Source organism: Pan troglodytes, chromosome 6 (genome assembly GCF_028858775.2).
Source record: "Pan troglodytes isolate AG18354 chromosome 6, NHGRI_mPanTro3-v2.0_pri, whole genome shotgun sequence".
NCBI lineage: Eukaryota > Metazoa > Chordata > Mammalia > Primates > Hominidae > Pan > Pan troglodytes.
Window position 1 is genome coordinate 22,168,757 of NC_072404.2, and position 21,438 is coordinate 22,190,194.

The following is a 21,438-nucleotide window of genomic DNA, read 5'->3' on the forward strand; positions in this document are numbered from 1 at the left end:
AAAAATACAAAAGAATCCACAGACCCTTTGAAAGAAGTGGCAGGCTGCAGCCTACTCTGTGAAGACAGATGAAAAACTCTAAATGTCCAGAATGTGAGAGGGGGAAAGTCTGCCTCCAATCATACATCCCCACTGGGGAATCTGAAAATCCAGACCACAGCAGAAGCTCTTAACCCTACCCAGAGCTGGACTGGATTTAGGGAGTGGTGTGGAATATAAAAGTGGAAGCAACAGCAGGAAGTCCCTTGCAGGCACTCCCAGTCTCCAGCACTAGCCAAGGGAAGCCATTCCTGACTATATTTCAGAGAAGCCCTCAGGGAAGTTAGCCAATGAACTCAGGGAGGGGTTGCAGGGTGAAAGAAGCTCGCAACTGAATTCTGTGATATAATCTCAAGTGGGGATAAACTCCCTTGAACAGAACCCAAGGGTAAGCTGGAAGTGTGCCACAGATAGGAGTACAGGATCTGGGTGCCCAGCCTTGTGGGGAGATGGGGAGGGACATGGCCTGAAAGCCATGGTTGCTATTTCTGCAGGGAAATAAGCCAATCTACAACCAAGGAATCTCAGAGTCTGTGTCAGTCCCCTGCCACCTCCATCAGAGCTGAATCTACTGCTGGGAGACTTGAAGACATCATTGGATCCCTTGCAGACATTCCCCAGCACCAGTCCAGAGTCTGGTAGCCCCACCGGGTGGCTAGACCCAGAAGAGCAATATCACTGCAGTCTAGCACTCAGGAAGTCCCATTCCTAGGGAAAGGGAGAGGGCACTACATCAAGGAAACACCCTGTGGGACAAGAGAATCTAAACGACAGGCCTCGAGTCCCAGATCTTTCTGCTGGTGGGAAGTTTCTTACAGCAGAGACAAAATTGCAGTGCTGTGCAGTAGGGAAAGTCTGCACCTCTACACCAACAGGCAGGCAGCCTCTGTAATCATGAAGGGTTTTAGAGAAGGGGTCCTTGTCCTCTGCCCTCCCCCACCTGCCACCCCATACACCAATACACCACACTGCAGACACAGCTGAGGCTTCTCCCACAGGAATGCAGTGTGAGTGCACCTACCAACAGCCTTCCTGGAACAATTCAGGGTGATTGCACTCCCACAGAAGGGGCACTCCTGGATTCAGGCTTGCATGAGAGGCAGAGTCACAATTCCTCCCTACTTGGAACATCAACATTCCTACAGATGAAAAGAGCTGCCTGTTTGATCTGAATAGCCAGAACACTGGAACAGGAGTGAGGCTATGAGGTTGATCGCTTTCCTGCTGGCCTGGCAGGGGAGCTGAGGTAGCTCCCACCCTTCATCTAATAAATCTTCAGCATGTCTAATTGAGAGCTCCCCCCAGCCACCTTTATCAAGGCTAGGACCTCTGCCCACCATTGAGTATTACATCTACTCACTTGCCTTAGCTACAGCTGCTACCTACCAAAGGATACCTCCCTATTGACCTGAAGCCTGAATCAACACAGTAAATAAAATACTGGAGAAAACTTAAACTGTATACCACAACAGAATGAGATAAGCTTCAAGAGATTCCTGCCATTCAAACCCCATAGGAGACATTCAACTTGCCCACACACCAAGTACCCAACTACTACAATCAGCATCTGGGAAAGCCAGTGCACAAAGATCCTCTATAACTCAGGAACTCATGCAGCATCTTCTCCCCTAAAAGCACCAAAAATCAAATTAGGCTGTAATAAACATTAAAGTCAGATCCTTGAAAGGGGAAAAAAATAAATTTAAAAAAACCCCACAGTCCAATCAAAAAATAAATTCAAGAACAATTTGAAGAAATAGTCTACCCAAATAAGAAAGAATCAGAAAAGTAATTATGGCAGTATGACAAAACAGGGTTCTGTAACAATCTATAAAAGATCACACTAGATCCCAGGCAATGGACACAAACCAAGATGAAATCTCTGAAATGCCAGATATAACAATTCAGAAAGTTGATTATTAAGCTATTCAAGGAGATACCAGAGAAAGGTGAAAAACAACTTAAAGACTTTTTTTTAAATCTATGATATAAATGAAAAAAATTCCAGAGAAATAGATATCATAATGAAAAAACAATCGGAACTTCTGAAAAGGAAAGACACACCTAGGGAAATACAAAATGCAGTGGAAAGTTTCAACAATAGACTAGAACAAGTAGAAGAAAGAATTTCAGAGCTTGAAGACAAAGCTTTTGAATTAACCCAATCAGACGAAGTAAAAAAAAATTTTTTTAAAAAGAACAAAGTCTCCAAGAAATATTGGATTAACAACCTAAGAATAATTGGTGTGCCTGAGGGAGACGTGAAGTCTAAGAGTTTGGAAAACTTATTTGAGGAAATAATTGAGGAAAACTTCCTGACCTTGCTAGAGATCTAGACATCCAAATACAAGCAGCTCAAAAAACTCCTGGGAAATTCATTGCAAAAAGACCATCACCAAGGCACATAGTCATCAGGCTATCTAACGTCAAGACAAATGGAAGAAATGTTAAGAGCTATGAGAGAAAAGCATCAGGTAACCTACAAAGGAAAACCTATTAGACTAACAGCAGATTTCTCAGCAGAAACCTTACATGCCAGAGGGATTGGGGTCCTATCTTTAGCCTCCTGAAACAAATAATTGTCAGCCAAGAATTTTCTATTCAGCCAAACTAAGCTTCATAAATGAAGGAGAGATAAAATCTTTTTCACACAAACAAATGCTGAGAAAATTTGCCACTACCAAACCAGCACTACAAGAAATGCTAAAATGAGTTCTAAATCTTGAAACAAAAGCTTGATATATCACAATCGAACCTCCTCCACATAAACCTCACAGGGTCTATAAAACAATAACATAATGAAAAAAAAGCACCTAGGTAAGAGCTAACATGATAAATAGAACAGTACCTCACATCTCAGTAGTAACATTGAATGTAAATGGCCTATATGCTGTATTAAAAGACACACAATGGCAGAATGGATAAAGCCAACCAAGTATCTGCTGTCTTCAGGAGACTTACCTAACACATAAGGACTCTCACATAAACTTAAGGTAAAGAGGTGGAAAAATACATTGCAAGCAAACCAAATGGAAACCAAAAGTGGGCAGGAGTAGTGATCCTTATACCAGAAAAAGGGATACATGAGAGATGCTGCTACTTTAAGATTATAAGATTATCAGGTAAGACTTCTTTGAGGAGGTGATGTTTGCTACAGACCTCAATAAAGAGTGGAAATAAGCCAAGTGTGGTGGCTCATGCCTGTAATCCCAACACTTTGGGAGGCCAACGCAGACGGTTCACCTGAGGTCAGAAGTTTGAGACCAGCCTGGCCAACATGGTGAAACCCCATCTCTACTAAAAATACAAAAAATTAGCCAGGCATGGTGGTGGGCACCTGTAATCCCAGCTATTTGGGAGGCTGAGGCAGGAGAATCGCTTGAACCCAGGAGGCAGATGTTGCAGTGAGCCAAGACTGTACCATTGCAGTCTAGCCTGGGCAACAAGAGCGAAACTCCATCTCAGAAAAAAAAAAGAGTAGAAATAAGCAGTTTAAGATCTGGAAAGAGTGACCTAGGCAGAGGAAGAGCAAGCATGTGGACCATTTTTAATACATTTATATGCACAGCCTTTTATGATCATTCGTTTGAACAAATATATACTTGGTGTTAGTAATATACCAGGCAGATTGCTAAGAAGAAGACAGATACCATCCCTGCCTTCACAGGGCTCACAGCCTAGCAGAGGAGTTTGAGATTTCACAAATGACTTCAAGTAATTATTCAATTTTAAGTCTGATGCTGGGGAGAGATGAAAAACAGGCACTAAAAGAACACAGAATGGGTCAGCCTAACCTGGTGTGGCCAGACAGAAAAGAATTCCTTGAATAAATGATAATTACAGGATAACTAAATAATAAGCAGCAAGGTAGAAAGTAAGGTTCTAGATAGTGGGAATCTTGTATTTAAAGAACTAGAGTAAGCATGGCTAGAGCATATATAAGGGGTCAAATGAGATAAGCCAGAAGAAACACGGAGAAGAAGCAATCCAGCCAGTCAGCATATAGAATGGCAGTTAGACATCTGTGACCTTCCAGCACCATTTGAAGAGGAAGAGTTATCTATAACCTAAAACTGCACACCTTTTATTTTGCCACATTCAACAGTGACCATGGATCAGCTTGCAGTGAGTTTCTTCTAACTGACTAACTTCATATGACACCTTGGTTACAATTGCCAGATATCTGCTTGTGACGGTTAATATTAGGTATTAACTTGATTAGATTAAAGGATGCCTAAATAGCTGGTATTGTCTCTGGATGTGTCTGTGAGGGTGTTGCCAGAGGGGAGTGACATTTGAGTCGGTGGACTGGGAGAGGAAAACCCACCTTCAATGTGGGTGGGACAATTCAATTGGTTGCCAGCACAGCCAGAAGGAAGCAGGCAGAAGAAGGTGGGATAAGCTGGCCTGCTAAGTCTTCTGGCTATCATCTTTCTCCTGTGCTGGATGCTTACTCCTGTTCCCTCTGCCCTTGGACATCAGACAACAGGCTCTTCAGCCTTTGAAGGCTGCACACTCAACTTCTCTACTTTTGAGGCTTTTGGACTTGAATTGAACCACTACCAGCTTCTTTCTTCCCCAGCTTGCAGACGGCCTATTGTGGGACTTCACCTTGTAACTGTGTGAGCCAATTCTCCCTAATAAATTCTCTTTCATATACACATACATCCTATTAGTTCTGTTCCTCTGGAGAACCCTAATGCACTGCTCAGCTCCCAAATGGTCAACACTATTATGTATTTTCTGCATGCATTCCTCAAAAGGGACAAATTCCAAGTCTTCTCATCACATCTACCAGTCTATCTGCATCTTTCTTCACCTACTCTTTCCTCCTGTCCCTATGGATGAACTATCCATATTCCCAGCCAAGGTCAACTTCAATACCACTAATGCAGTAGGTCCCATCCACTCTCACTTTACCACTGTCTTCTCACTGTGGAATCACCCCCATCAGCATAACAGTGTGCTGTTTTATCATCCACCTGAAAAAAAAACAAACTTAATCTATAACTATTCAGCTACCTCCTCCCATTTCTCTACTCAATATGTATAAAAGTTCCTCCAAAAATCAGCCCTTCTATTCTTAGATCAATTCCAACAAGATTTTCATATCCACCACTCCCATCAAACACTGGTAATCTCACATTGCAAATGTTTATGTACAGTTCTCAGTCCTCACTTTTTAGAAATCCTAGGCAACATTTAACAGAATGGCAATTAGACATCTGTGACCTTCCAGTACCATTTGAAGAGGAAGAGTTATCTATAACCTAAAACTGCACACCTCCTTTTACTTTGCCATGTTCTACGATGACCATGGATCAGCTTGTATCTGATTCAGCTCAATCAGAAAGTACTTTCTTCATTAAGTTTCTGGGATACTACCGTCTAATCCTTATGGCCACTCTTCTATCCCCTTACCTAATTCTTCCTCACCTCCTATAGCAAGTTGAGTAAAGCACTAGATTAGTTGCTCAAACTTATCATCATTGGGAAGTCTCTGACAAGCTCAATATCTAATATTCAATAACTATTTACTCAATGTGCAAACAAATAACAGTAAAATTATGTAAGTACAGCAGCATTTCCAAAACATGAAAACCAGAAGCAATCCAGTAATATTAATGAAATTACTTGATTTTTAAGTTACTTACTTTTAACTAAAATTTTGATTAACAAAATGTCTAAGGAGCTGTATAGATAACTTACCATAGTACATCTGAGACTGCAGTTCTTAAAAAGACCGGTTTATAAGACAGGCCCTCAGCCAGCATCTGAGAATTAACTGACAAGGGCAAGTCAGTGTGCCTGCCTAGACTGTTGGTATCAACAACATGATTTATGCTGAACACCAACTTTCCTTCTGGAAATCTGGAATTTTTGTATGTGCCAAGCAGAGGATATCCAGATGACCAATCGAACACCCTGGGCATTGTATCTCTAACAGCCCTCCCTGGGCATAAATGTCACACACAATTTGCTGAATTTTCACTGCTGGAAGGAAGATGTGCTTTGCATGATCCTTCAGGAGAGGGAGGGAAAAGATCATCTAGAAGCCTGCAAACGGATCCTCAACATTCTGCCTGCAACTCTCTCTTCTGATCCAGCTCTATAACCTTAATACTTCATTGTAATAAGTCTTAGCCTTGAGTATAACTATACGCTCAGTCCCATGAGTTCTGGAAATTCTCCAAATGTGGAGGTTGTTTGGGGAACCTGACATAACAGCAGCTTATTCAAAAAGCCCAAATTCTTACCTGCTGATATGCTTCATAAATCACATCAAATAGAAAAGCTTGGGGCATTTCACTTGCTCTGTGTCTGGCACGTTCTAGCGAGTAGTCTAAGCAACCATCAGCAGATGGACTGATGACAGTAGATACAAGAGGTCGAATGGCTCCTGCTGCCTGTAGAACAAAGAGGCAAAGAATATATTTCACCTACAAGCCATTTTAAAGTGAAATTCTGAATTCAGTATCTCACTTTTGATAGATCTTATTCATACCTTCAACAAGCTGCCTTAAGAAAACATCTGAATAAGTGTGATTGGTTCAAAAATGGTTATTTCAGGTAAAAAAAAATCAATTTTGTAGTATTACGGTTCCATACATTAAGGTGAAATTTTCCTTCATTATAAGTTCAAAATCCTTCTGATCACAGGCCATTGAAGTCAACACTAAAAAAAAAGATGCTAAGATCCAATTGGGTATTCCCTGAAGATGAAGGAGGCAGAGAAAGACTATCATGAAATAATTGATATGGACTGCAAATTAATATTAGTATACCCTCAGGAGAGTTACATATTAGATACTTAAGGAAATAAACAAGTTCTCCAAGATCCCCTAGATGAGACTCAATAACCCAAACAATGTGGGTTGCTCTAATTTGTGTCTTGCTCTAATTCACAAGGAAAAACAGTTCCTGTCAAACACAGTCTCCATGCAATGCTCCCTCAGGCAATACCCATTGACTTCAATTGCTATGATGAAAGTTCTCTCAATAATAGTTGCATCTGAACTTTAGAAGAGATATTTCATGTCTGACAATTTTTCCCTTTATCTTTTATGGAGTCCCATTGTAAGACAGTTTTGAAGGCCATTACCAGAAGAACTGCCTTAGTGAAACTGCTTTAAAATATAGTTCAATGGTGGGCAGTTAACCAAACCTTATATTTACTCCAAAACATCCTTTCTTCCACACAATTGCTACATGGGGATGATTGCAGCATATGAAATTAGTGCACAAATAAAACAAATGTCTTCTTGGTGAGACCAACATCTGAACAAGATAGATAGTCCACACATTGGTTTGCAAAAGCCAAGGGACTGGCTGAAAATCAAAGCAAATGTATGAGCCAAACAGACGGTTTATAAATTGTGTCACCCCTTCCAGTGCCTCAAGTAGAAATTTGGAACCTAAGCATAAAAACAAAAATGAGGACACAGGGTGACAAAGAGGAAGTAGTATCCAAGTAGGTGAAGGGTAGGTCAACTGGTCAAGCCCAGTACCTATCAGTAGAACTAGAAGATAAGACAGGAAGGAAATGCATGTACACACAAACATGCATGCTGCTTTAAGAAAAAAGATTCCACTGAAACTACGTATATTTTTGGAATTCTATATCAGGGCATGAAGTTAAAAAATACTTAAGAGAACATGAGACATCCAAAATGCCAAAGCAAGGAGCTCTGCAGACTCTGTCCTCATTGAAACTAGTGAAAAGTATTTTAAGAACCATTAAAAGCCTCTGAAAATTGTCCTAAGGACATTCAGCAAATGAAGAAACATTTATTCCAGAAAATCTACTAAATTTTGGTAAGAACAGACTCTGTAGTACTCAAGCCGTGACCCGTTTCTTCTTCTATCCTCCAGCCAGCTCAATGTAATGGATGCTCTACTCAGAGTAGGTATGACTAAAAAGATACGGCCCCCTCACCCCAAGTTCCCAGTATGAAGGGCAGACTGCCAGCATTTCCTATGCCCCTCAGCACTATGGCACAGAGGCTAAAATCTATGCAAGTGTGGACACGAGATTGAGGCCCACCTCTTTCACATAGTTCCCACCCATGCCCCAGAATACTGGGGCCCTGATCACTCTTCTTCCAGCTCACACATATGGCAGTTTTCATACCAGGGGAAATAAAAGACCAGAGTCTTCTACTGCCCTCATGTAGATCACAGAGTAGGGAGTTTACTCCAAAAAAAATAGTGCACTGTGCCCACCCACAGTTTCAAAGAAGTGATGTGGTGATTTTTCTTTTTTTTTTTAATTTTTTTTAATTTTATTATTATTATACTTTAAGTTTTAGGGTGCATGTGCACAATGTGCAGGTTAGTTACATATGTATACATGTGCCATGCTGGTGCGCTGTACCCATTAACTTGTTATTTAGCATTAGGTATATCTCCTAATGCTATCCCTCCCCCCTCCCCCCACCCCACAACAGACCCCAGAGTGTGATGTTCCCCTTCCTGTGTCCATGCGTTCCCGTTGTTCAATTCCCACCTATGAGTGAGAACATGCGGTGTTTGGTTTTTTGTCTTGCGATAGTTTACTGAGAATGATGATTTCCAATTTCATCCATGTCCCTACAAACGACATGAACTCATCATTTTTTATGGCTGCATAGTATTCCATGGTGTATATGTGCCACATTTTCTTAATCCAGTCTATCATTGTTGGACATTTGCGTTGGTTCCAAGTATTTGCTATTGTGAATAGTGCCGCAATAAACATATGTGTGCGTGTGTCTTTAGAGCAGCATGATTTATAGTCCTTTGGGTATATACCCAGTAATGGGATGGCTGGGTCAAATGGTATTTCTAGTTCTAGATCCCTGAGGAATTGCCACACTGACTTCCACAATGGTTGAACTAGTTTACAGTCCCACCAACAGTGTAAAAGTGTTCCTATTTCTCCACATCCTCTCCAGCACCTGTTGTTTCCTGACTTTTTAATGATTGCCATTCTAACTTGTGTGAGATGGTATCTCACTGTGGTTTTGATTTGCATTTCTCTGATGGCCAGTGATGGTGAGCATTTTTTCATGTGTTTTTTGGCTGCATAAACGTCTTCTTTTGAGAAGTGTCTGTTCATCTCCTTCGCCCACTTTTTGATGGGGTTGTTTTTTTCTTGTAAATTTGTTTGAGTTCATTGTAGATTCTGGATACGAGCCCTTTGTCAGATGAGTAGGTTGCGAAAATTTTCTCCCATTTTGTAGGTTGCCTGTTCGCTCTGATGGTAGTTTCTTTTGCTGTGCAGAAGCTCTTTAGTTTAATTAGATCCCATTTGTCAATTTTGGCCTTTGTTGCCATTGCTTTTGGTGTTTTAGACATGAAGTTCTTGCCCATGCCTATGTCCCGAATGGTAATGCCTAGGTTTTCTTCTAGGGTTTTTATAGTTTTAGGTCTAACGTTTAAGTCTTTAATCCATCTTGAATTAATTTTTGTATAAGATGTAAGGAAGGGATCCAGTTTCAGCTTTCTACATATGGCTAGCCAGTTTTCCCAGCACCATTTATTAAATAGGGAATCCTTTCCCCATTGCTTGTTTTTCTCAGGTTTGTCAAAGATCAGATAGTTGTAGATATGTGGCATTATTTCTGAGGGCTCTGTTCTGTTCCATTGATCTATATCTCTGTTTTGGTACCAGTACCATGCTGTTTTGGTTACTGTAGACTTGTAGTATAGTTTGAAGTCAGGTAGCGTGATGCTTCCAGCTTTGTTCTTTTGGCTTAGGATTGACTTGGCGATGTGGGCTCTTTTTTGGTTCCACAAGAACTTTAAAGTAGTTTTTTCCAATTCTATGAAGAAAGTCATTGGTAGCTTGATGGGGATGGCATTGAATCTATAAATTACCTTGGGCAGTATGGCCATTTTCACAATATTGATTCCTCCTACCCATGAGCATGGAATGTCCTTCCATTTCTTTGTATCCTCTTTTATTTCATTGAGCAGTGGTTTGTAGTTCTCCTTGAAGAGGTCCTCCACGTCCCTTGTAAGTTGGATTCCTAGGTATTTTATTCCTTTGAAGCAATTGTGAATGGGAGTTCACTCATGATTTGGCTCTCTGTTTGTCTGTTATTGATGTATAAGAATGCTTGTGATTTTTGTACATTGATTTTATATCCTGAGACTTTGCTGAAGTTGCTTATCACCTTAAGGAGATTTTGGGCTGAGACAATGGGGTTTTCTAGATATACAATCATGTCATCTGCAAACAGGGACAATTTGACTTCCTCTTTTCCCAACTGAATACCCTTTATTTCCTTCCCCTGCCTAATTGCCCTGGCCAGAACTTCCAACACTATGTTGAATAGGAGTGGTGAGAGAGGGCATCCCTGTCTTGTGCCAGTTTTCAAAGGGAATGCTTCCAGTTTTTGCCCATTCAGTATAATATTGGCTGTGAGTTTGTCATAGACAGCTCTTATTATTTTGAGATACATCCCATCAATACCTAATTTATTGAGAGTTTTTAGCATGAAGGGTTGCTGAATTTTGTCAAAGGCCTTTTCTGCATCTATTGAGATAATCATGTGGTTTTTGTCTTTGGCTCTGTTTATATGCTGGATTACATTTATTGATTTGCATATATTGAACCAGCCTTGCATCCCAGGGATGAAGCCCACTTGATCATGGTGGATAAGCTTTTTGATGTGCTGCTGGATTCAGTTTGCCGGTATTTTATTGAGGATTTTTGCATCAATGTTCATCAAGGATATTGGTCTAAAATTCTCTTTTTTAGTTGTGTCTCTGCCTGGCTTTGGTATCAGAATGATGCTGGCCTCATAAAATGAGTTAGGGAGGATTCCCTCTTTTTCTATTGATTGGAATAGTTTCAGAAGGAATGGTACCAGTTCCTCCTTGTACCTCTGGTAGAATTCGGCTGTGAATCCATCTGGTCCTGGACTCTTTTTGGTTGGTAAGCTATTGATTATTGCCACAATTTCAGAGCCTGTTATTGGTCTACTCAGAGATTCAACTTCTTCCTGGTTTAGACTTGAGAGGGTGTATGTGTCCAGGAACTTATCCATTTCTTCTAGATTTTCTATTGCGTAGAGGTGTTTGTAGTATTCTCTGATGGTAGTTTGTATTTCTGTGGGATCAGTGGTGATATCCCCTTTATAATTTTTCATTGTGTCTATTCGATTCTTCTCTCTTTTCTTCTTTATTAGTCTTGCTAGCAGTCTATCAATTTTGTTGATCCTTTCAAAAAACCAGCTCCTGGATTCATTAATTTTTTGAAGGGTTTTTTGTGTCTCTATTTCCTTCAGTTCTGCTCTGATTTTAGTTATTTCTTGCCTTCTGCTAGCTTTTGAATGTGTTTGCTCTTGCTTTTCTAGTTCTTTTAATTGTGATATTAGGGTGTCAATTTTGGATCTTTCCTGCTTTCTATTGTGGGCATTTAGTGCTATAAGTTTCCCTCTACACACTGCTTTGAATGCGTCCCAGAGATTCCGGTATGTTGTGTCATTGTTCTGGTTGGTTTCAAAGAACATCTTTATTTCTGCCTTCATTTCGTTATGTATCCAGTAGTCATTCAGGAGCAGGTTGTTCAGTTTCCATGTAGTTGAGCGGTTTTGAGTGAGTTTATTAATCCTGAGTTCTAGTTTGATTGCACTGTGGTCTGAGAGACAGTTTGTTATAATTTCTGTCCTTTTACATTTGCTGAGGAGAGCTTTACTTCCAAGTATGTGGTCAATTTTGGAATAGGTTTGGTGTGGTGCTGAAAAAAATGTATATTCTGTTGATTTGGGGTGGAGAGTTCTGTAGATGTCTATTAGGTCTGCTTGGTGCAGAGCTGAGTTCAATTCCTGAGTATCCTTGTTAACTTTCTGTCTCGTTGATCTGTCTAATGTTGACAGTGGGGTGTTAAAGTCTCCCATTATTATTGTGTGGGAGTCTAAGTCTCTTTGTAGGTCACTCAGGACTTGCTTTATGAATCTGGGTGCTCCTGTATTGGGTGCATATATATTTAGGATAGTTAGCTCTTCTAGTTGAATTGATCCCTTTACCATTATGTAATGGCCTTCTTTGTCTCTTTTGATCTTTGTTGGTTTAAAGTCTGTTTTATCAGAGACTAGGATTGCAACCCCTGCCTTTTTTTGTTTTCCATTTGCTTGGTAGATCTTTCTCCATCCTTTTATTTTGAGCCTATGTGTGTCTCTGCATGTGAGATGGGTTTCCTGAATACAGCGCACTGATGGGTCTTCACTCTTTATCCAATTTGCCAGTCTGTGTCTTTTAACTGGAGCATTTAGTCCATTTACATTTAAAGTTAATATTGTTATGTGTGAATTTGATCCTGTCATTATGATGTCAGCTGCTTATTTTGCTCGTTAGTTGATGCAGTTTCTTCCTAGCCTTGATGGTCTTTACAATTTGGCATGATTTTGCAGTGGCTGGTACCGGTTGTTCCTTTCCATGTTTAGTGCTTCCTTCAGGAGCTCTTTTAGGGCAGGCCTGGTGGTGACAAAATCTCTCAGCATTTGCTTCTCTGTAAAGTATTTTATTTCTCCTTCACTTATGAAGCTTAGTTTAGCTGGATATGAAATTCTGGGTTGAAAATTCTTGTCTTTAAGAATGTTGAATATTGGCCCCCACTCTCTTCTGGCTTGTAGAGTTTCTGCTGAGAGATCCACTGTTAGTCTGATGGGCTTCCCTTTGCGGGTAACCCAACCTTTCTCTCTGGCTGCCCTTAACATTTTTTCTTTCATTTCAACTTTGGTGAATCTGACAATTATGTGTCTTGGAGTTGCTCTTCTTGAGGAGTATCTTTGTGGCATTCTCTGTATTTCCTGAATCTGAATGTTGGCCTGCCTTGCTAGATTGGGGAAGTTCTCCTGGATAATATCCTGCAGAGTGTTTTCCAACTTGGTTCCATTCTCCCCGTCACTTTCAGGTACACCAATCAGATGTAGATTTGGTCTTTTCACATAGTCCTATATTTCTTGGAGGCTTTGTTCGTTTCTTTTTATTCTTTTTTCTCTAAACTTCCCTTCTCACTTCATTTCATTCATTTCATCTTCCATCGCTGATACCCTTTCTTCCAGTTGATCGCATCGGCTCCTGAGGCTTCTGTATACTTCACATAGTTCTCGAGCCTTGGCTTTCAGCTCCATCAGCTCCTTTAAGCACTTCTCTGTATTGGTTATTCTAGTTATACATTCGTCTAAATTTTTTTCAAAGTTTTTAACTTCTTTGCCTTTGGTTTGAATTTCCTCCTGTAGCTCGGAGTAGTTTGATCATCTGAAGCCTTCTTCTCTCAACTCGTCAAAGTCATTCTCCGTCTAGCTTTGTTCCGTTGCTGGTGAGGAACTGTGTTCCTTTGGAGGAGGAGAAGTGCTCTGCTTTTTAGAGTTTCCAGTTTTTCTGCTCTGTTTTTTCCCCATCTTTGTGGTTTTATCTACTTTTGGTCTTTGATGATGGTGATGTACAGATGGGTTTTTGGTGTGGATGTCCTTTCTGTTTGGTAGTTTTCCTTCTAACAGACAGGACCCTCAGCTGCAGGTCTGTTGGAGTTTGCTAGAGGTCCACTCCAGACCCTGTTTGCCTGGGTATCAGCAGCGGTGGCTGCAGAACAGCAGATTTTTGTAAACCGCGAATGCTGCTGTCTGATCGTTCCTCCGGAATTTTTGTCTCAGAGGAGTACCCGGCCGTGTGAGGTGTCAGGCTGCCCCTACTGGGGGGTGCCTCCCAGTTAGGCTGCTTGGGGGTCAGGGGTCAGGGACCCACTTGAGGAGGCAGTCTGCCCATTCTCAATACTCCAGCTGCGTGCTGGGAGAACCACTGCTCTCTTCAAAGCTGTCAGACAGGGACACTTAAGTCTGCAGAGGTTACTGCTGTCTTTTTTTTGTCTGTGCCCTGCCCCCAGAGGTGGAGCCTACAGAGGCAGGCAGGTCTCCTTGAGCTGTGGTGGGCTCCACCCAGTTCGAGCTTCCAGGCTGCTTTGTTTACCTAAGCAAGCCTGGGCAATGGCGTGCGCCCCTCCCCCAGCCTCGCTGCCACCTTGCAGTTTGATCTCAGACTGCTGTGCTAGAAATCAGCAAGACTCCGTGGGTGTAGGACCCTCCAAGCCATGTGCGGGATATAATCTCCTGGTGTTCCGTTTTTTAAGCCCGTCGGAAAAGCGCAGTATTAGGGTGCGAGTGACCCAATTTTCCAGGTGCCGTCTGTCACCCCTTTCTTTGACTAGGAAAGGGAACTCCCTGACCGCTTGCGCTTCTCGAGTGAGACAATGCCTCGCCCTGCTTTGGCTCGCGCACAGTGCGCTGCACTCACTGTCCCGCACCCACTGTCTGGCACTCCCTAGTGAGATGAACCCAGTACCTCAGATGGAAATGCAGAAATCACCCATCTTCTGCGTCGCTCAGGCTGGGAGCTGTAGACCGGAGCTGTTCCTATTCGGCCATCTTGGCTGCAGCCGTGTTAGGGCCACTCTTGATGCAGTTAGCCATTGGGGTTGATGTGGTGATTTTTCACAAGTAGAAGACAAAGGATGTGAGAGTAGAGAGCTATGAAGCTCTCCCAAAGGGAACTCACTTTATTTGGAAATTCAAACCTAAGTGTACTCTCAAAAGAGATCATCATGGTAAGCAATTAAAAGAATGCTGGAGATATATGAACACAAAAAGCTAAACTGTCGGACAGTCAGTTTACCAGTGAAAGCCACGGGAAAACAAAGCCAACAAAAGCTCTCCTGGGATTAGGGACAAATCTCAAAAACTACCCCTGCAAAGGGGCTAGAATTTAACTGAGACTACAAGGGATATATGCCCAAGGCATTATCAAAAATAAAGGTGAGCAATTAGCACACAATGAGTGTAGCTTAACAGCTAGGTGAGATATCAAAGGCAGACAATATAATAGCGGTCAGGGAAGGAGACAGTCAAAGAGAGCCCCACTGAAACCTCTATCATTCTAGGATGACTATATAATACTCAAGTGTCCACCCTCTGAAAAAGCAACATCAGAAGCTTTTCCCTGTGAAAGTAAAAGACATCACTAAAATAGGCCAACCAAGTCATAAACAAATAAGCAAACAAGTCATGCATCCAAATAGGAAAGTGATATCCTCCAGGGATGGGGTGGGAGGGGAAAGGCAGGCAAGAGGAACTGCTTATGAGAAGGCCCCACCCATATATCAAACTTAGCAGATAAAGACCTCAAATCAGAATCAGCTATTATAAATACATTCAAAGAACTAGAGGAAATTACACTTAAAGTAGTAAGGCAAGGTATGACAATATCACTAATGTTAAGCAGTTTAAAAATATAGAAATTCTAGAATTGAAAAGTATAACTATAATGAACATTTATAAAGGAGCTCAGTGACAGGCTTGAACTGGAGAGGAATCAATGAACTTACACTTAGATAAATAGACGTAATACAATCCAAACAAATGAGAAAAAAAGGATGAAGATAAATGAACAGAGCGGCAGAATAAAGGACACCATTAAGTACACAACAATTTTGTATTGGGAGTACCAAAAGGAAAGATGAGTAAGAAGCAGAAAAAAAAAATTCAAGGAAATGACTGGTAACCTCCCAAAATAAAGGAAAAATTAGTCTTCAAGAAGCTCGATGAAGTCCAAGTAGAAAAATCAGAAAAAAATCCTCATCTAGACACATCATAGTAAAAGTGCTGAAAACCAAAGTCAAGGAAGAAAATCTTGAAAGCAGCTCAAGAAAAATGATTAGCAAGAGAACATCAATATTAACAAGTGACTTATCAGAAACAATAAAAGTTAGATGGCAGTGGGGTAATAGTCACTAATAGGAAAAATATCTCATATCCAGCAAAACCAATATTTCACACATGAAAGCAAAATGAAAACACTTCCAAAGAAACACAGAATTTTTGCTAACAGATTCATCTTAGAAAAAAGTAGCAACAAATGTTCAGCCTGAAGGACATTTGAAGACAGTAATTCTAATTCACATTAAAAAACAAAGTGTACCAGTAAAGATAATGTAATTATAAAAGACAATATAAATGTATGTTTCTCTTTATATACTGTTTTTAAAAGCAATTATGGAACCTGAGAGTTCCCTGACCCCCCCTCACAGGACCTGCAACAGGAGTGTGGCTCATCTGTTTGGCTGCCATACACTCAAACCCCTTATGGGATGGGGAGCACCCAGATGGGCAGGTGCCGTAGCCAGAGCGAGCGCTTTTGGGCTCCAGCCGCACAGTAGCGTCTAGGGGTGGGTACCCATGACTCCTAAAGCCCCAGTGGGCATGCATGTTACAGTGCTCCTTTAGCTCTCCCGTCCACAGACAGCTTAAATGTTAACCAGCTCAGTGCCCTCTTGGTATCCAGGTCCCTGTCCAGCGTCCAGGAAGAATCATATCATACATGAATTTGAACGTTGGTGAATGTGGGGGTTTTACTGAGTGGTGGAGGTGGTCTTGGTAGGATGGATGGGGAGCTAAAAGAGGGATGGGGTGGGAAGATGATCTTCTCCTGGAGTTTGGCTGTCCAATGGTCAATCTTCTCTCTGACCACCCCCAGCTGAACTCCTCTCAACGTTCAGATGCTCTTTTTCTTCTTCTCTGCCATGCTGCTCTGCCATTCTGCTGCTCTTTTGTCTGTCTGCTCTTCTGCTCATGGAGCCTGGGGTTTGGGGCTTATGTAGGTACAGAATAGGGAAGGTGTGGCAGGACAAAAGGCAACATTTGGGTGTGAAAACAGGAAAGTCTGTTCCCATTTAGGACCATGAGTTTCTAGGCTTGAGGATGGAGCCTTTGCCAGTGAACTGTCTTCTTCTACCCAGTATTTCCCTGCCTCCTATCTGTATAAATTATATTGAACAATAGATACATAGTTAACTGATTAGTCTATAACATATTGAACTGTGTATATTTGATGAAAACAGCAAAAAGGAGGTGGATAGGGATAAAGGTGTACTGGATTAAGGAAATGACACCAGATGGCAACTTGCACCAACAGTAACAAATTAATTAAAAATGACAGGCAAGGAAGTTAATACAACAAACTCTATAAATACATACTTGCAGCTGGGTACAGTGGCTCACACCTGTAATCCCAGCACTCTGGGAGGGAGAGGCAGGCAAATCACTTGAGGTAAGGAGTTTGAGACCAGCCTGGCCAACAGGGGAAACCCTGACTCTACTAAAAATATAAAAATTAGCACGGTATGGTGGTGAATGCCTGTAGTCCCAGCTACTTGGAAGGGTGAGGCAGGAGAATCACTTGAACCCAGGAAGCAGAGGTTACAGTGAGCTGAGATTGTGACATTACACTCCAGCCTGGGTGATAGAGACTATCTCAAAAATATTTTTAATTTAAAATTTAAAAAAAAGATATATATATATATACATATATATGTATATACACACACACACACTTGCTCACTTTTCGTCTTCTATAGATAGCAAAATATAAACTAATAATTATTAGGTTGGTACAAAAGTAATTGCAGTTTTTACCATTACTTTCAATGGCAAAAAATATAATGGATTGTTGGGTTTCTTACATAGATATAATATGCATAATAACAGAACAAAAAAGAGGAAAATAGAGCCATGTAATTTTTAAATATCTCACTGGAATTAAGGTAGTAAATTCTGAAGCAAATAAATGTTTGCATGTATACTGTAGGTCCTAGAGCAAGCACTAGCAATGAAACTCAAAAAATTAGAAAATATAAAGGAAATAAAGTATTACAATAAAAATTTTCACTTACTACAAAAGAAAGCAATAGGAGACATGAAAAAAGTAAACTAGCAGACAAATCTAATTATATATTAAAACGAATGGATCAAAAGGCAACAACTGTCAAACTAAATTTTTTTTAAATCTAACACATGCTGTCTACAAGAGACAACTATGATTCAAAGACACAAATAGTTTGAATTTAAAAGATGTCCAAAATACAAGCAAATATGAACAAAGCTGAAGAAATAAACAATCCAACAATATTTGGAAACATCAATATTCTACTTTCGATACTGGCTAGAACTAGGCAGATCAACATGGAAACAAAAGACTTGAAAAATACTATAAACCAAATAAAACTAACAGACATCTATTAAACATACCACCCAACAACAGCAGAATACCTATTTGAAGTGCACATAGAACATTCTCTAGAACAGACCATATGCTGGACCATAAAACAAGTTATAAGAGGATCAAAATCATACCAAGTATAGTCTCTTAGAATAGAATAAAATTAGACACAAAGTTGGAAACTAATTTATTCTTTTCTTTCTTTGTGGGGGGAGGCAAGGTCTTGCTCTGTCCCCCCAGGCTGGAGTACAGTAGCACAATCACAGCTCACTACTGCTTCAGCCTCCTGGGCTCAAGCAACCTGCCAGCCTCAGCCTCCCAAGTAGCTGGGACTACAGGCATGTGCCACCCCACCTAGCTAATATTTGATAGAGACAGGGTTTCACCATGTTGCCCAGGCTGGTCTCAAACTCCTGGGTTCAAGCAATCTGCCTGCCTTGGAGTCCCCAAGTGGGCATGGAGCAACCATGCCCAGCCAAAGTTGGGAATTTAAAGTATGTGGAAAATTAATACTAAAAAAAAATGAGCCAAAGAAACCACTAGCAAACTTGAAAATACTTTTAAATGAAAACACAAACAATATGAAAATGTATGGGGTACACCTAAAGCAGCCCTTTGAGGAAAATGTATAACTGTAAATGCCTATATAAAAAGATTCTAGACAAGTGTAATTTTTCACCTTAAGACACTGGGGGAAAAAAGAACTAAAATTAAAACAGACAAAGAGTAAACAAAAGAAATAAATTAGAGAATAGAAAAAGAAAAAAAGCCAAATATGGTTCTCTTATAAAATAACAGTTGAGGCTGGGCGTGGTGGCTCATGCCTGTAATCCCAGCACTTTGGGAAGCCAAAGCAGGTGGATCACTTGAGGTCAGGAGTTTGAGACCAGCCTGGCCAACATGGTGAAATCTTGTCTCTACTAAAAATACAAAAAATTAGCCAGGCATGGTGGTGCATGGCTGTAATCCCAGTTACTTGGGAGGGTGAGGCAGGGGAATCACTTGAACCCAAGAGGCAGTGGATGCAGTGAGCTGAGATGGCGCCACTGCACTCCAGCCTGGGCGACAGAGCAAGACTCCATCTCAAACCAACAAAAACAGTTCACAACCTTTGACGAAAAAAAAAGGCAAATTAATAAAATCGGAAGGTAGTGACATTTCTATCAACCTCAGAGAAATAAAAAGGAATACAAAACTACAAACTATATTCCAGCAAATTAGAAAAGTGATAAAATTAACAAATTCCCAGAAAGACAATTAACCAAAATTAACTTGATAATAGAAAGTCTGAATAGACCTATAAAAAGGGAATTGAATTAGTAATTTAGAAACTTTTCACCAAGAAAAGCCAAGATCCAGAAGGCTCCACTGATGAAATATGCCAAAAATTTAAAGAACAGTTAATACTAATTCCTCAAACTTTTCCAAAAAATAGAGAATGCTTCCCAACTCATTCTGTAAGACCAGTATTATCCTAATACCAAAAACAAAGACTGCACAAGAAAAGAAAGCCAATTAGGGATATTAGTTTGTAAACAATGCAAAAACAGATGCAAAAATTCTCAACAAGATACCTACAAACCCAATTCAGCAACATATAAAAAAGCGTTATACACCATGACCAAGTGGGATTTATCCCAGGAATACCAGATCGGTTCAACGTATCAAAAAAAATAGTCAATGTAATAAACCATGTTAATAGAATAAAGGACAAACATATGAACATGTCAATAGGTGCATAGAACTCATCTGACAAAATCCAACACCCCTTTGTGAGAAAAGCACAAAAATTAGAAACAGAAGAGATCTTGCTCAAACTGAAAAAGAGTGTTTGTGAAAAATCCACAGTTAAGATCATGCTTACTGGTAAAATACTGAGTGTTTTCCCTTTATGATCAAGAGTAAGCAAGGAAATCCACTGTTGGCCATTTCCAGTAAACACTGTAATGGGAGTCCTAGCTAGGATAATTAGGCAAGAAAATGTAATAAGCTATCCAAAAGAAGTAAAGCTATCTCTATTTGCAGATTGCATGATCCTGTATATAGAAGACACTAATGAAGTGTCTTCTAACTATTAGAAGAAGCGAGTTGTCAGCAAGGATACAGAGAACAAGCCTAGTATACCAAAAAAAAAAAAAAAAAAAAAAAAAAAAAAATATATATATATATATATATATATATATATATATATATATATATCGGTTTACTGCTAGCATATAGAAATACAACAATCCAAAAATGGAATTTAAAAAATTCACTCACAAAAGCATTGAGAAGGCCACTTAAGAGTAAATTTAATGAAGAAGTTCAGAAGTTACTACAAAAACTCCAAAAAAATGTCCTGGCTTCTAATGGCCAATGTCTCTACTTAGCTACTTTTACCCATTCCCTCTCAAATACGTCTCTACATTTAGTCTTCTTCTTTCTGTCCTGCCTCCTCAATTTCCAGTCTTCCATTTAATTATGCTTATTAATATACAAGTATGCCATGACTTCTGCCATCATTAAATCAATTCTTTCGATATATATCTTCTTCCAGCTAATAACAAGTTTCTTCACACAAGTATAAAGCCCAACTCTGAATTATCTGTATAAGAGCACATCTCCAATTTCTGTCTTCCTATGCTTTCTGGAATCTATTTCAATCAGGCCATTATCGCCACACCACCACAAAAATACATTTAACCAAGGTCACCAATGACCCCCACGTTGCCAAATCCAATTAATAGTTCTTAGTCTTCTTGAGTGTTTGTTCACTTAGTTTTCAGAAATCATTCTCAACCACACCCTCTCATCTTCCCAAACTAACTCCTAGGTCCTTACTTTCTCAGACTGTAAATGGTAAAGTATTCCAGAGCTGCATCCTCATACTTCTCTATTGTTAAATGGGAAAAAACTTAGACAAGTTTGCATTTTAATCGAGCTTGAGCAAACAAAACCAGCAAAACAAAAATGACTTGTGAATCACACGGCCCTCCAAACCAGAGCAGTTTTGGAGAACTCCAATAACATAATCTGACAGCATTTATAGGAAATGGAAGTGCTGTGTAGAGATGACTTAATAAGTTACAGCTTAATTTAAGGTTACAGGTCCTCCTGCAATTAACTAATGCTCAGCTCCTGAAGTTAAACTCTATATTGGTTTGGTCTGTTAGGCTTAGTTCAGGAGCCTAGTCAAAGTCAATGGCCTCCTATAAATTTTATTTAACACAATCTACAGTCATTCTATTAATGACCACATGAAGTCTCATGACTTTAAACACCATCTACATGAGAACTTCCAAACCTATATATCCAGCCCAGAATTATCTTGAATTCTGGATTTGCACTTCCAAATGCCTGTTTAACATTTCCACTTAGTTC

The 21,438-nt window shown here is 40.1% G+C and overlaps 1 protein-coding gene across 6 annotated transcripts in view; it reads right to left on the minus strand.

The window, feature by feature from the left end:
- CRPPA (CDP-L-ribitol pyrophosphorylase A) overlaps positions 1 to 21,438 on the minus strand; it is a 379,242-nt gene that overhangs the window by 327,769 nt on the left and 30,035 nt on the right. For 5 of the 6 annotated variants that reach the window (XR_010158347.1, XM_009452696.4, XM_003318326.6 and 2 more), the window contains exon 3: positions 6,297 to 6,446. The exons of the other annotated variant lie outside the window; for it this stretch is intronic. Coding sequence is in view for 4 of the 5 variants with exons in the window: in XM_009452696.4 (XP_009450971.1) it covers positions 6,297 to 6,446 (150 nt within the window). In the remaining variant the exon portion in view is untranslated. The remainder of the gene's footprint in view (positions 1 to 6,296; positions 6,447 to 21,438) is intronic. 6 annotated transcript variants of the gene reach the window in all.